This window comes from Dromiciops gliroides, chromosome 3 (genome assembly GCF_019393635.1).
Source record: "Dromiciops gliroides isolate mDroGli1 chromosome 3, mDroGli1.pri, whole genome shotgun sequence".
Taxonomy (NCBI): Eukaryota; Metazoa; Chordata; class Mammalia; order Microbiotheria; family Microbiotheriidae; genus Dromiciops; species Dromiciops gliroides.
The window spans coordinates 64,464,357-64,480,164 of record NC_057863.1 but is presented as its reverse complement, the minus strand read 5'-3'; the positions used below and the strand labels follow the sequence as shown (position 1 = coordinate 64,480,164).

Sequence of the window (15,808 nt, the reverse complement as noted above, 5' to 3'; positions counted from 1 at the left end):
AGTGACCCTAGTTTCTCTTTCAGTGGTATTTCATGGCTTTTTAAATCTGAGAGCCTTCAGTCCCTTCTGTTTCTACAGAATGCTTCCCTAATGCCTATAGACATAACCAAATCTCTCCCATTCATTAAAAAAGAAAAACAACAACAAGAACTTAACTCTTCTTTTCTCTCAAACTTTTGTCTTATATCTGTTCTCCATTTCACTGCCAGACTCCTAGAGTAGCTAGATGGTATGGTGGATAGAATACTGGCAGTGGAGTCTGGAAGACTTAGATTTGAATCCCTCCCATGACACTTACTAGCTTTGTGACCTTGGAGAAGTGACTCAATTTCTCTGTGCCTTTGTGATTCTAGAAGAAGATGGCTACACTTGTTTCTGAGTCCCCACCTCTTGTTCATTTCAGACCCCTACAGTTTGATTTCTGAGCCCACCACTCAACCAAAACTGTTTCTCCAAGGGTATCAAAGATACTTTCATTGCTAGATCAGGGCAACTAGGTGGTGCAGTGGATAGAGCACCAGCCCTGGATTCAGGAGGACCTGAGTTCAAATCCTGCCTTAGACACTTATCACTTACTAACTATGTGACCGGGCAAGTCACTTAACCCCAATTGCCTCACACACAAAAAATTGCTAGATCAAGTCAATATTCTTCAACCCATTTTTCTTTTTTACAATTTTTAAAAATTTATTTATTTATTTTTTAGTGAGGCAATTGGGGTTAAGTGACTTACCCAGGGTCACACAGCTATTAAGTGTTAAGTGTCTGAGGCCAGATTTGAACTCAGGTCCTCCTGAGTCCAGGGCCGGTACTCAATCCACTGTGCCACCTAGCTGACCCTAACCCATTATTCTTGAATTCTTTACAGTGTTTGACATTATTGACCATCACCGCCTCCTGGATACTTTTTCCTGGCTGGGCTTGTGCGACATTATCTTCTCTTGGTTTTCTTCTTACCTGTCTTGACCATTGCTGGATCATCATCCATGTTTTTCTTCCATGAATAGGTATATCCCAGGACTCTATTCTGGGGCCTCTCCTCTGTGCTCTTGTCATTTTTGACGATCTCATTTTTTGTTGTTTTTGTTCAGTTGCTTCAGTTGTGTCTGACTCTTCATTACCCCATTTGGGGTTTTCTTGGCAAAGATACTGGACTGTTTGTTTTTTTTTTTGCCATTTTCTTCTCCAGCTCATTTTACAGATGAGGAAACTGAGGCAAACAAAGTTGAGTGACATGCCAAGGAACACACAGTTAGTAAATGTCTGAGGCTGGATTTGAACTCAGATCTTCCTGTCTATAGTCCTGTCATTCTATCCATTGCACCACTTGGTTGCCCTAAAAAGTTGTTCAGTGGTTTTTTCAGTTGTGTCTGATTCTTTGTAACTCTGTTTGGGGTTTTCTTGTCAAAGATACTGAAGTATTTTGTCTTTTCCTTACCCAGCTCATTTTATAGACGAAGAAACTGAAGCAAACAGGGTTAAGTGACTTGTCCAGGGTCATACAACTAATGTGTCTGAGGCCACATTTGAACTTAGGAAGATGAATCTTCCTGCCTTCAGGCCCAGCATTCTATCCACTGGGCCACCTAACTGCAGCCCCAATATATTCAGATATCCTTATGCATATGACTCCCAGATCTATATATCTGGCCCCCATCTCTCCCCTGAGCTTCAGTCCTTTTATCACCAAATGACTGGTTGATGTATTCACCTTGATATCTTATAGGCAGATTAAACACAATATGTCCAAAATGGAATACACCTTCTGCCTGCCCCCAGGTCTGTCTATTCCTCTGCTTGAATTCCGCTTGAATTCTCTTTGTTCTTTGAGAGCATCACCTTTCTCCAAGTCACCCAGGCTTTTCACTGTGAGGTGATCCCCATCCCTGACTTTACCATCTCCCTTGGGGGAAGCTAGGTTGTGCAATGGATAAAGCACCGGCCCTAGATTCAGGAGGACCTGAGACCTGAGTTCAAATCCGGATTCAGACACTTGATATTTACTAGCTGTGTGACCCTGGGCAAGTCACTTAACCCTCATTTTCCCACAAAAACAAAACAAAACATACCATCTCCCTCACTCCCCAGATCTAATCAGTTGCTAAGTCTTGTCAATTCTACCTCCACCAAATCTCCTGCATTCACACTCTTATTTCTACTCCCATAACCACCAGCAAGGCCTTCATCCTCTCTGGTCTAAACTACTACTTTAGGGTCTTCATTTGTCTCTCTACCTTGGGTTTTTCCCCTCTAATGCATCTTTCAGAGAGCTACCAAATTGCTATTCCTAAGGTCTGCATCTGACCTGTGTGAATGTCACTGTCCTACTCTTGAATCTTCAGTGACTCCTTATCATCTCTGGAAGAAAATAGCTATTTTGGGCTTGAAAGCTAAAGTTCTTCCCAGTCGGGCTCCAATCTGTCTTTCTAGGATGATTTCATATCCCTGCTCTTCATGTTCTACATTTTGGCCAAAATGGTCCAGTGATAGTCCATGTATCTTCCATTCCATTTCCCATCTCTGCCTAAAATGCTTTCCCTCCTCACTTTTACCTTGTAGAATTCTTAGCTCCCTTCAAAGATTAGTTCAAGTGCCATTTTCTGGGAAAAGCTAGAAAGAGTGACAAGCCTGGAGTCAGGGAGACCCGAGTTCAAATCCAGCTTCAGACACTTACTAGCTGTTTGACTCTGGGTAAGTCACTTAACCTCTATCTGCCTCAGTTTCTTCAACTTCAAAATGGAGATAATAATAATAATAATAATAATAATAATAGCACTTGACTCCCAAGGTGGTTGTGAGGATCAAACGAGATAATAATTGCAAAGCACTTAGCACAGTGCCTGGCATGTGTTAAGTGCTGTACAAATGTTAGCGATAAGGTAGAGTTATAAAGCCTCTTCCAGTTTTCTCAGGTGTTAGTTCCCTTCTCCTTCCCCAAAACATTACTTTGCATTTATATATCTAACCTATGTTGTCATCTCCCCCACCCGCAATGGAATGCTATCTTCTTGGGGGTAGGGATGGTTTTATTTTTGTCTTTGAATGCCCAGCACCTAACACGATGTTCATTGAATTGAATTCTAGAGTTCTCGTGCTGAGTTAGGAGTTATCGGATGAATACCCATAGGTTTTGGTCCTAATGTAAAAAAGATATGATATTTTATCAATGTAAGGTGCTCCAAATGTGGAAACTTCCTCCACTTAGCAGCCCTCAGCACTCCATGACTTAATACGTAAATTCTAGATGTTATGTGACTTGCCCAGGGTCACACAGATAGTAAGTGTTAGAAGTGGAATTTAAGCCTAGGTATTCCTGACTCCAAGCCCAGCATTTTGTCTGTTGCACTATGTTGTCTTTAACCTATACCTGTTCCTGTATGAGGAGGTCTTTTCAATGCTGTTATGGATCCTTAAGTCCTTGGTAGTCCAGTCACAGCAAAATATATTAAGTGAAAAGTTTGATGTGACAGATGTGTCATCAGTATTTGCTCAGGTAGGCATTGGTCCAGTATAATAAAGATTACATTTGGGGATCAGTTGTCTGTAATGCACAAATGCTGAGGAAGTAGGGCTAGACAGTAAAGTATCTGGGGGTTTAATGAAATGCAAGTCACTTTGCATCAGCAGCGTGATGCAGCAGCTAAAGAAAGAAAGAAAGAAAGAAAGAAACAAGTCAATGTGAGTCCAGGCTTCGCTGCGAGAGGCATAGCGCCCCAAATGAAGAAAGTGCTCATGCTGCTGCATTTTGCTCTGGTCAGACCATTTCCAAGGTACCATGTCCTGGGAATCACTTCTTAGGAAGGGCATTGGACGCTTGGATCATATCAAGAGGAAGGAGAACAGAATGTTGAGGTGATTGGAGACTGGGACATATAAAGATCAAAGAAACTGGGGGTGTTTAGCATGCAGAAGAAAAGTCTTGGGATATGAGGTGTTGAGGGATGAGGAAAGATTGATAGCTGCGTAGAAGGGCTGTTATCTGGAACTAAATTTGTTTTGTTAGCCCAGGAAGTGAAAGCTAGGAGCAAGGATAAACTCTCCAGAGAGGTAGGTGTTGGCTTGATATGTCGGTCAGCCAACAGACATTTAGTAAGTGTTTACTATGTGCCAGACAGGAAAGACTAATCATCATGAGTTCAAATCCAATCTCAAATGCTTAGCTGTGTGACCCTTGGCAAGTCACTTAACCATGTAAAATATAAAAAGAGTGAGAGAAGGCAAAGGCAAACCCAGTATCTTTTCCAAGAAAACCCCATATGGGGTCACAAACAGTCAGACATGGCTGAAAAATAACTTTAACAATAACAACAAAATGTGCCGGACACAGGGAATACAAATACAAGCAAAAACAAAGTCCCCTCAATGAGCTTGCATTATAATGGGGGAAGGCAACATATAAAACACAGCTGACAAATGGGAGTGGGGTGGAAGGTTTTAGGGGAGAAGGGGAAGGGAGGAACAAAAGGTAAAGGATTGTGACTTAGCAGTATAAATCAGCATTGTAAATGGACTACAAATCACAAATAACATTGAAACCATTATTGACGAATTAGATTATTTTCTTCATCCGTTGCTTGAAGACATGTTTTTTCACAGTGTGAGTCCTATCAGCCCGTGCCATTCTATCCCTGAATCCTCATTCAGAAGACCTTTTGTTACATTTCTGATTGTTTCTGAGTGGGGTTGGTTCGTCGTGACTGTTTCGCTTTCTCTTGAGTGATGTATGAGTTGCTAACATAAGCCATGACAAAGCTACCAGGGACCTTTTACATGGTAGGCGCTCAAATATTTAGTGAACATTCCTTTCAACAGCTATCAGCCCATAGCCCAGAAGTTTTCCATCAAATATTGCCTCAGTTTCCCTCATAAACCTCCTTTTGAATGTTCTCTCAGCAAACTCAGAATGACTTCTTTGGTGTGAGATGCATTCACTAATGCTAAAAAGGCTTCTTCATTTCATATACTTTTAATTGTATTCCTTTAATCCCATTAAATTTAAAAGAGTTAAATTCGGGTCAACCTCTCTTCCTTTTGTCTTTATTAGCCCCTCTCACATGAGTCTAGTCATTCTCACTCTTGGCATCTCCATTAAAATCTCCTTTTTTCTTATAATCTCCATTTGATTTGATCTCCTACAAGACAGATCATTGATTTTGACTTGGAAGAGATCTCAGAGGTCACCTTGTTTAATCCTGTAATTTTACGCTTGAGGAAATTGAGAAGTGCCCTGCCTAAGCTTGCATAGGAAGGAACCCAGCAAGGGATTGAACCCAAGTTCTTTCATTCCAAATCCCACACCCTTTTCAATGTTCCTTGCTGGGAATTGTGTTTTTAGTTGACACGTCGCTAAAAGAGTCTTCTGAATGTTTTCTTGCATGTCTCATTAGCAATAGAAATAGGTGTTTGCTCCATGTGTCAGTCAGCCAACATTTATTAAATGTTTACTATGTTCCAAGCAGGGCAACTAGGTGGCACTGGTCTTGAGCACTGGTCTTGGAACCAGAAAGACCAATTGTCATGAGTTTGAATCCAGATCATGTTACTGGCATATCAATTTAGCCAAATTTTCAAAAACTGTGGATTTTGTCAATTTCTTTTTTTTCCCCTAATTTTTATTTTGGGGAGGCAATTTGGGTTAAAGAGATTTGCCCAGTCACACAGCTAATAAATGTCTAAGGCTGGATTTGAACTCAAGTCCTCCTGACTCCAGAGCCAGTACCCTATCAGTACCACCTGTACTACCTAGATGCCCCCAGTTTCATATTTTTTAAAAAAACTTCTCAAAAAGTAATCAATTTCTCATTACAGTAAGAAACAGACAGGAGAATCGGAATTAATTCATAGTTGCATGGCACTTTAAGGTTTAGAAAGTACTTTTCTTACAACAACTACCCAAGCATTATTATTACCTTTGTACAGAGAAAGGGACTCATTCTAAGATGCACAGAGCCAAAATTCTACTCTTTTCACTCCTAGGAGGCAGTGTGCTATCCCACTATAGCATATATTGGAGGGATGCTGTTCTGTACCTGATTATTTTCCATACCCCATTTGTTATCCACTGTCTCATCTGCCAGCAATTCTCAAGGACACAAACATATCCCAACCTTTCAAACATTAAAAATGGATCTATGTTTGGCATAAGCAGGAAGTCTGTTTGATTTTGGTGGGAGAACAGTGATGTTTTGAAAAGAAGAGGCAAAAGATACTTTATCTTTAAAGTGCTGGAAGAAATAACTTGGAATACAGTGATTTTAATTTCTGTTGTTTTTATTTATTTTAAAAGAACCTTTCATCCTTCACTTTTATATCCCAGTTATTGCTGGATATTTCCTCTCTACCTTGGATTTGAGCCCTCCCATGCAGCAAAGAATGTTCAAGCTAAAACAACTGATACAGTGATTTATCTGACAATTCAGACAGCATTCTGCTCCTGTAGCCTTCCCAGCTCTGCCTCCTGGGCCATCGCCAGTCATCTTGACTTTTGTCTTGCTGCTGGACTTAGATAACTCTGGAGGAGAGAGTGAGGCTGACAACTTTGTGCAATTTGACCACACTAATGAATTTATGAATGAGTCAAGACATCACCCCGATGTCATTGGTCCTCTTTGAAAATGAACAAAGGGAAGGGAACAAACGTTTATTAAGCACCTATTATGTGGTAAATGCTTTACAAATATTACCTCATTTGATCCTTACAAAAACCCTAGGAGGTAGGTGCTATTAGGATCCCTATCTTATAGCTTAGGAAACTGAGGCAAGGAGGTTAAGAAATTTGCCCAGGGTCACACAACTAGTAAGTGTATGAGAGCAGAATTTGAACTTGGTTCTTCTCAACCCCAGGCCCAGTGCTCTATCCAGTGCACCACCTAGCAGTAGTTGGAGAAGTCTATTCTTCCCCACAAAAGAAAGTTTAAGATTGTTGACTTACTATGTCATTATTTCAAACCTTTAAGCTACCATGAAGTCAATTGTTTGTTCCAGTGTATTAAAGGAGGTGTGAATCTCACCTCCTAAAAGTAATAAACTCAGGTACAAAGTGCCTCATTACCAAGTAAGACCCATTTGTCCTAGACTCCACTGCACGGTAAAATGACTCTTATTGTCCTCTCTAGCTTAAAAAAAGAGCCCAGTCAGTCTTTCTGCTGCCTCTGTTTATCTCCTCAGAAAATGCAAGGCCATGATTGGTATATTTCACATTTGTGATATCTTTGGTTTTCCATTACCTCCACTTACCAGTACATCCTTCCCACTCCCTTTCCTACCTACTTCATGAGTCATACCTTATAGCAAAGAATACAAAAGAAAGAATACAGAAGAAAGGGGGAGAAAGTAATTCAGCAAAACTACCCACTGGAATCATACACAATGCTCAATATATGGTCTCCCCTTCCTTCAACCCCTCCACTCTTTTCAAAGAAGGAAGAAGAGAAAAAAAAATAATTTTCTCCCCTTCTCTTCCAGGTTGACTCTAGTCATCATAATAATAGAGCATTTGGTTTTGAGTTTGGGTTGTGGAGGTTCTTTCTATTTTCATGTTTATTATTCTTCCAGTTTTGTGTACTTTCCTTTGTATCAGTTCATAGAAGTCTCTCCATGCTTTTCCATATTCTTATGCTGTAGGAATTATGTCTTATATTAATGTTACCATAATTTGGCCATCCCTCAGTCGATGGGGAAATCTTTATTGCTATAAAATATGTACTTTGCTTTTAAATACATACTGAATAAGGGCAGCTAGATGGCGCAGTGGATAAAGCACCGGCCCTGGATTCAGGAGTACTTGAGTTCAAATCCAGCCTCAGACACTTAACACTTACTAGCTGTGTGACCCTGGGCAAGTCACTTAACCCCAATTGCCTCACCCCCCCCAAATAAATAAATAAACAAACAAACAAATAAATAAATAAATACTGAATAAATCTCAGAGAGATGATTAAGAGGAGTAATTCAATTGGCTCATGGAATAAGTATAATTTTCAAACTTTAAAAGTAAATTTTAGGGGGCAGCTAGGTGGCACAGTGGATAAAGCACTGGCCCTGAATTCAGAAGGACCTGAGTTCAAATTTGACCTCAGACACTTGACACTAACTAGCTGTGTGACCCTGGGCAAGTCACTTGACCCTCATTGCTCCACGAAAAAACAAAAACAAAACAAAACAAAACAAAACAAAAAAAGTAAATTTTAGGGGCAGTTAGGTGGCACAGTGGATAGAGCGTTAGTCCTGGATTCAGGAGGACCTAAATTCAAATTCCACCTCAGACCCGTGACACTAGCTGTGTGAACCTGGGCAAGTCACTTAACCCCAACTGCTTCACCCCTAAAACACACACACACACACACACACACACACACACACACACACACACACAAGTAAATTTTAAAATGTATTAATGTTTGGTTTAAGCAAGATAATGAGTCATGTGTGCACAGGACCATCAATCTATAACTTGACAATAGCTCAGGTCATCTACACACACACATATTAATGGTGAAGTCAAGAAAGAATTTGTTATTTAGATTCCAGGTTTTTTTAAACAAGGAACTGAAGTACAGCCTTGCACAATTTTAACTCTCAGTATAAGCTTTCGAATAGGGTTATACTTAAATAAAAATTTGGAAAGAACTCAAGGAGAGAAGTTGTAGAGAATGCCAGAAAGCTGTTTCATTCCCTGCATAAGATAAACAGACTAAAGGTCCTTCAAGAAGATATGACTTTGGGAGATTTCCCCCTTTGTAGCTCCTTACTTATGTATTTCTTCATCAGAACAGGATAGAGATGTTTATTTTTTTAAGTAAAAAAATTTGCAACTGTAGCAAATAAGAAATCACAGAGAAACTGCTTTGAGTATATCTTCCTCAATCCTTATTATGCACTGCTTGCATAATTTTCCTAATACATTACTCTGATTTTTTCAGACCTTATTTTTTGGCCAAATAAGAATATAATCTCAGGAACCTAACATTCACAGACATGCTACAATCTGACTCTAATCTACCTTTCCACTCATATTTATTGTTATTCCCTTTCATGTACTTTGCTTCCCAGCCAGACTGTAAGCTATTATTATTTGTCCTTGATTCTCTTACTTTTCACTCATATCTATTTTTCCCCTGCCATTATTTCCAGGCATAGAAATGAACTTACCCCCTTGTCCCAAGGTCTACCTTTAGGAGCCCCTCCTTTTACAGCCCAACTCACTTCCCATTCTCCATGAAAACTTCCCTTCCCACCTTCTGGCTAAAAATGATGTCTCCATTGAGCTCTTAATAGAATTTTGCTTGGTATTCCTCCTTGCACTTAACACATTTCCCTTGTTTGGTGTGTTTATGTTTCTTTCCACCCTACCCCTTCTGTTTGAAAGCAGCCAGATCCGTTATGCCTGCCTATGTACCCCCAGCACTTGGCCCCAATTCCTTGCACATGTTCATAAATGTTAATGACTCTTTGTTGACTTATTCCTCTATTAACAGTAATAAGATTCCATTGTAGGTAATGACTCTGATAGCCTTATGACTAGAATTCATGTCCCTATCACTATATTGTCATATCCTCCTAATTGACCTTCCTTAAATCTATCCCACTAATCACTCCTATGCTCTACGTAACTCAATGTATTTTTTTCAAATTTAAAAATAATCTTTGGAGCAGCTAGGTGGCACAGTGGATAAATCACCAGCCCTGAATTCTGGAGGACCTGAGTTCAAAGCTGGCCTCAGACACTTAACACTTACTAGCTGTGTGACCCTGGGCAAGTCACTTAACCCCAATTGCCTCACTAAAAAAAAAAAAATCTTCTATCTTGTGTGGAGTTGTTAAACTGACTGCCTTAACTTGATGTTTTTTGGACACAGAGACCAATCCAAATGTGTTTGAAGTTCCTCTTTGACCTGTGACTATTGCTTCCAAATATAGCATTGCATTTTTGAAAATGCAATTTGGGTTTTATTAGGCTTTGCAGTAATGGTGACCTTCAAAGTAGATGTGTCTCTGCTGGATCTAAACCAAAGACTAGAGATAGGAGCCTGAAAGGAGGACCCCATTTGGGAAAATGACAATGAACTTAAAAATCATAATATCATTTTAAATTGAGTTCCATGAGTTATTTCTCAGCATCAGAAAGTATGATCACGTCAGATTTATACCTTGAATTTCCAGGTTCTTCCCCAGCATCATGCCAGGATTTCTGGGATATTCAATGCAATGTACAAAGATTTCACAGTCTTCATCTCAATTTTTAAGAAACCACAATTCTAGTAGATAAATTGATAACTAGATTTGAAATCAGGAGACCTGGGTTTAAATCCCAGTTACTACTGATGACTGTGTTGTATTGGACCTTTATCTTAATTTCTCCATGTGTAAAATGGGATAGGTTACATGTTGTCAAAAGTACATTGGACAAAAATCAAATGAGATGTGGATTCAAATGCTGTTATTGGAGCTCACTGCTTGAGACCATGGGCAAGTCACTTGACCCCTCTAAGCCTGTTTCCTCATCTATAAAATGGACACAGTGCTTACCTCCATCTGGCTACTGGAAGGTGAAATGAAATCGATCTTTCAGAGTCCCATTCTGGATTGCCAGTCCATTATTCTTTCTTGTGATGAGTACCATACTTAATTTTGGCCCCTTGTTTCTCTTTTTCTCATATTCATTTTGCTGGTTTTGTTGATAGTAATTTGTGCAGGCCATTTATCTACCTAAAGAAAGAAATTGGGAGGAGAGGTCAAGAACAACTGAGTGCAGACACTGGGAGATAAGTGTGAGCAAAAATAGATATAGGAAAAGGAAATTTAAAAAATGAAGGGCAGTTAATAATAGAGCAGTTTGGCTGGAATGTGGACAATATGAAAAAGAAGAACATCAAATAAGGATAAAAAAGGTATGTTGGAGTCTGTTTGATAGCCTGAAAATGTATGTCAAGTACATTGCATACATATAAGTGCCATATAACTCAAAATATACCAGTGGATCAATGTGAATATCCCCTTAAGTAGTGAAGAAGACAACCCATCTATATATCTCCATTTTGTGTGACTTCCACAAATTCAACATAGGGGATCCACCATCTAAGTGATAGGAGCTTTCCTTGTTTTCTTTTGACATCTTATGGATACATGTAGAGCATGAGACCTGCCCATTGGTCAGCCTATTTTTTTCCCTAATCATACATTCTTTCCTTAGCATGCTTTAGACCCTTTCTGCCCACTTCCTTCTTTGTATAAGGTAGCAACCTTCCCACACGTACCCACAATGGGCCTCTCCATTATCAGTCATGTAGTTTTCCATTGCAGTTCTGTACAGACTGAAGAGTTCTGTGAATCACAAAAAATGTCAGCTATTAATGGAAAGAGAAGCAAAGGAAACCATATAAAGATAAAATTAGTGTATAGGTAGGAGCAGTTTAAGCTTTTGTGAAGAAACAGTCTACATAAATTATCATTAATAAAATCAGCAAAAGAAAATACAAGGAGAAAAAGAGTATTATGGGGACAAAATTAACTAGGGTAAGTCTAATGAAAAAGCACATTGGATTAGGAATCAGGAACCGAACTCTTGGGGGAGGTCTTCAGTATTTGTTTTTTTGTGGGGGAATGAGGGTTAAGTGACTTGCTCAGGGTCACACAGCTAGTAAGTGTCAAGTATATGAGGCCGGATTTGAACTCAGGTCTTCCTGAATCCAGGGCCGGTGCTTTATCCACTGTGCCACCTACCTGCCCCCAGGAACCAAACTCTTAAAGACCAATTTTAAGAGGCTTTCGGGGGTGGCTAGGTGTTGCAGTGGATAGAACACTGGCCCTGGAGTCAGGAGGACCTGAGTTCAAATCTGGCCTCAGACACTTGACACTTACTAGCTGCGTGACCTTGGGAAAGTCACTTAACCCTCATTGCCCAGCCCCCAAAAAACCAAAACCAATTGCTGGCATTTAAAAAAAAATTTTTTTTTTTAAAAAGAGGCTTCGGCCAAAGCATTTTGCCTAATTATGTAACACTTGATGAATCTGTGAACTCATCAATGAGGATATCCCCTCCAAAGGTGCAGAATCTCCAAGCTTTTTCTTCTTCTGATTCATATTGTCCTTCTATAAATCCTCAACAAGAAAAAACATCTGATTTACTAGGCATATCAAGATTGTTTTTAATGTTTCTTGGTACCAACAAAGCATATAAGATGCTCATTTGTTCTTGCTACATGACTGACTCACCATTTTTATGGGTCATTACATTTCTTGAATACTTTACTCAACAAATATGTTGCAACATAAAAAGATTAAAATAATGCTAACTCATTGACTCTATTGCAAGGATGTTAGATTGTGCAATGAAGAAAGTGGCAGCATTATATACGGGATAGAGAGCTGGCTTTAGAATCAGGAAATCCTGCTTTTGGTACCTAATACTGAGTTTGTGACCTTGGACAAGTCACTTAATCTCTCAGTGCTCCAGGCAGCTTTCTCTGACTCTGAATTATGGAATAGTTACTATTATCTGCATCAGTGGAAGGAATTTCCTCACTAGGAGTTCCTTGTACCAATGAGATCACAGATCTGGCCCTTAAAAAGGAGGAGAAATGAGCACTTCTGTAAAGCTCCCATCATCCCAGAGTTTTCTCACCCCTTGTTAGGAAAAAAATGCAGCAAAATTCAAATGATATTAGAGCAGGAAGGCACCTCGAATTACTGTTCTACAGATAGAGAAGCTGAGGCCCAGAGATCTAATGACTTGTCTCATTGAATAATGGAGGAGCTTGGACTAGAACACAAGTATCCTGACTGCACAGCCAGCCTTCTCTTTACTACACCACACCATCTTTCCCTCACTATATTTGATTCCCGTTCATAATAAAGAATGAAAACAAGAGTTATGATTGGTTTTTAATAGAATATATTCTTTCCCCTTGCTGCTTATGCATAGTTAGCATGGCTGTGTCACCTTTGCCTCTAAACTATCAAAGAAAACTGAATTTTCTCAGCTGAGGTTCTATATGTTTAAAATGCAAAACAAATTGAGAAGAATCAATTCTGTAATTAGCGCATGTAGTCTTTGTTACATCCCTTAGGCTGATGTCATTTTTACTTCTTTTTTATGTCTTATCTTCCTGGCTCAGATTATGCTGTAATAATTATGCTTTGCTAATAATTTTATATGGAATAATAACCATTATTATCCTCATCTCCCATCATTCCATTTCTGTTGGATTTTCTAATCACCTTTTCCACTTCATTGTAAACTCTTTGAGGGCAGGGATTATCTTTTGCCTCTTTTTATATTACCAATGCTTAGCACTGTACTTGGAATATAATCAGTACTTAATAAATGTTTGTTGATTGATTGATTGGTCTAGGGTATATAACACTAGATTTACTCAGAGACCTGGTGGAAGAGACCACTTCTTCCAAGACACAGAACCCTACTCCATTGTCTGTAGGCCAGCTTAACCATTTCTTTTATCATAGATCCCCTTGGCAGTCAGGTGAAGTCTATGGACCCCTTCTAAGATTGTTTTTAAATGCCTGAAATAAAGTATATAGGATTACATAGGAAACCTATTTTATTGAAATAAAATTATAAAAATATTTAAAAACAAAAACAAAAACCAAGATCACAAAACCCAGGTTAAAAGCCCCTGTTCTACATCTAATTTAAATTTAAAGTTGGTTGAGGTCTAATTTTTAGTCTCTGAAGCTGAGAAGCAGTGTTGAATCAAGTCAGCAGGGGGAGTCATGAGTAGTGTAATAACCTCATTATAAGTAGGATCCCAAAATATTACATTTCTTCTTGAGGGAAAAAACAAACAAACAAACCCCGTCGCTGCCTCCCTCTGGTTTCTCCAAAGTGGGTAGAATCCAAATAAGCCTGCTAGGTCCATGAGGCAGGTGGAAAAAATGTAACACTTTAAACACTTCTAAAAGTTGTTCTGATTTCATTTGAAATGGATCCGTCAAGGGGGTCCAACCTAAAAAATGTATGCATGCTTCATGGTAATCTGCTGCTTGTGATCTTTAGTCCTGCCGTAGTGCCTGTACTTCAGCAAAGTTCCTTTTAAGTTCTCAGTGGACCTGCATCTGTGTGGCTCTCGGTTGGAACTGAACCGTATTTCAAAATGTAAGACACTGAGAATCAGTCTAGGGGGGCAATGAGGAGTGAAGAGGATGAGGAGGTGGGGACCCCACAGTCTCCAGTGAGCTCATGGGCATTCATCAATAAGAAGGCCCTGTAGTCTGGCTGGCAGCCGTGTCAGACAGAGAATGTTGGTGACCTTGGGGGAGGGTGGTGTTCATATAACTGCACAGCTGTATTTCAGACAGTAGCTCATTTCACAAGGAATAAAAACCACCAGGGTCCTGACAGTACAGTGTTGGCAAAGGAGGCAAGTGTTTTTGTTTCATATCTAATGGGATGGTGCACATTCAGGCAAAGCGAGAGAATAACTAAGTCTGGAGATAACGGACTGCAGGCATGGAAATTGGATGCCTGCATTCCAGTCTCCTCCTATGGATGATGAGAGATGTATAAAGAGATATGCATTTATAACCTGTGGCATTCTTACATTCTGTATTCTTTCAGTGGGACACCCTATCCCCGTTCAACAGAATCCACACCCCACAGCAGAACAGATCGATGAATTGCACCAGACCTACCTGGAGGAACTAAGAAAATTATTTGAGAAGCACAAAAGAAAGTATGGCATCCCAGAAGAGGAAACTCTCATTTTTAAATAAGCACGGTCATAGACGGTATCAAGGACATCACAAGAGCTTCCTGGCATTGAAAGAAATATCTCCAAATCCATATCAACTGGTGTCTGTTAAAGACTTTGTTGTGCATTTAATGAAGGTTTAAGAGTTATAAGAGGGCCTGGGTTTTTTTTTTTAATTTCAAAAGAAAAAAATTTTCAAAAAATTACCTGTCAAATGATCACATATTGCCTTCAGCCACAGTGATGTTAATATGCCAAAATCCAAATAGAGTAGAGAGCTATTAGAAGCATGAAGGAAAAGATAGTCTATGGAAAGGCCCTTAAAGTTAAGAATTATCCAAGGATAATCCCCAAACTCCATTTTTTGAAGGCCACACATTATGAGGGTGATGGGAAGAGGTTAGGTTTATTTTTGTCAGCCAATCAATATTTATGAAGTACTAGGCTCTGTGCTAAGCTCTGGAGATACAAAGAATGGGAAAAAGCAGACAATCCCTGACCTTTACCGTATGCCAGGCTTTGTGCTAAGCTCTGGGGATACAAACAAAGGCAAAAAGCAGACAGTCTCTGCCCATGAGGAACTTAGACTCTAATGGAGCCGACAACATGTAAACAATTATGTACAAACTATATATACATATGTATACACATATAAACATGCCATGTGTACATATTACATACATACATATGTATATGTAGTATAAATTGGAAATAATCAATAGAGGGAAGGTGCTAGAATTAAGGGGTATTAGGAAAAGAAGGTGGGATTTTAGCTGGCACTTGAAGGAAGCCAAGAAACAAGGAGGCAGACATGAAGAAGGAGAGCATTCTGTGTTTACTTATTCCTCAAAATATTAAAGTTGTGGGTTTAAAAAGTGAAATAAATTTTGGACTTTTAAGAAAAAAATGGGCCATTCATCTTGGGCAAGTTCCTTATTCTCTCTGAGCCTCAGTTTTCCTTATCTATGTAAGGGGCTAAAATTCTAGCTAGTCTGTCTAAAATATCTAATGAGTGGTCACCAATAAATTATAAGCCTTAACAAGAGTTTAAACTTTTAAGCATTTATTAAGGAGAATAAGAATTTGGTAAAGAGAGAGAA

General features: G+C 39.3%; 1 protein-coding gene across 1 annotated transcript in view; it reads left to right on the top strand.

Moving 5' to 3' along the window:
* Window positions 1-15,431, top strand: part of MOGAT1 (monoacylglycerol O-acyltransferase 1) — a 36,627-nt gene extending 21,196 nt beyond the window's left edge. The window contains exon 6 of the mRNA XM_043992453.1: window positions 14,576-15,431. Within this exon, the coding sequence (XP_043848388.1) occupies window positions 14,576-14,730 (155 nt within the window). The 3' untranslated portion in view covers window positions 14,731-15,431. The remainder of the gene's footprint in view (window positions 1-14,575) is intronic.
* The last annotated feature ends 377 nt before the right edge of the window (window positions 15,432-15,808 follow it).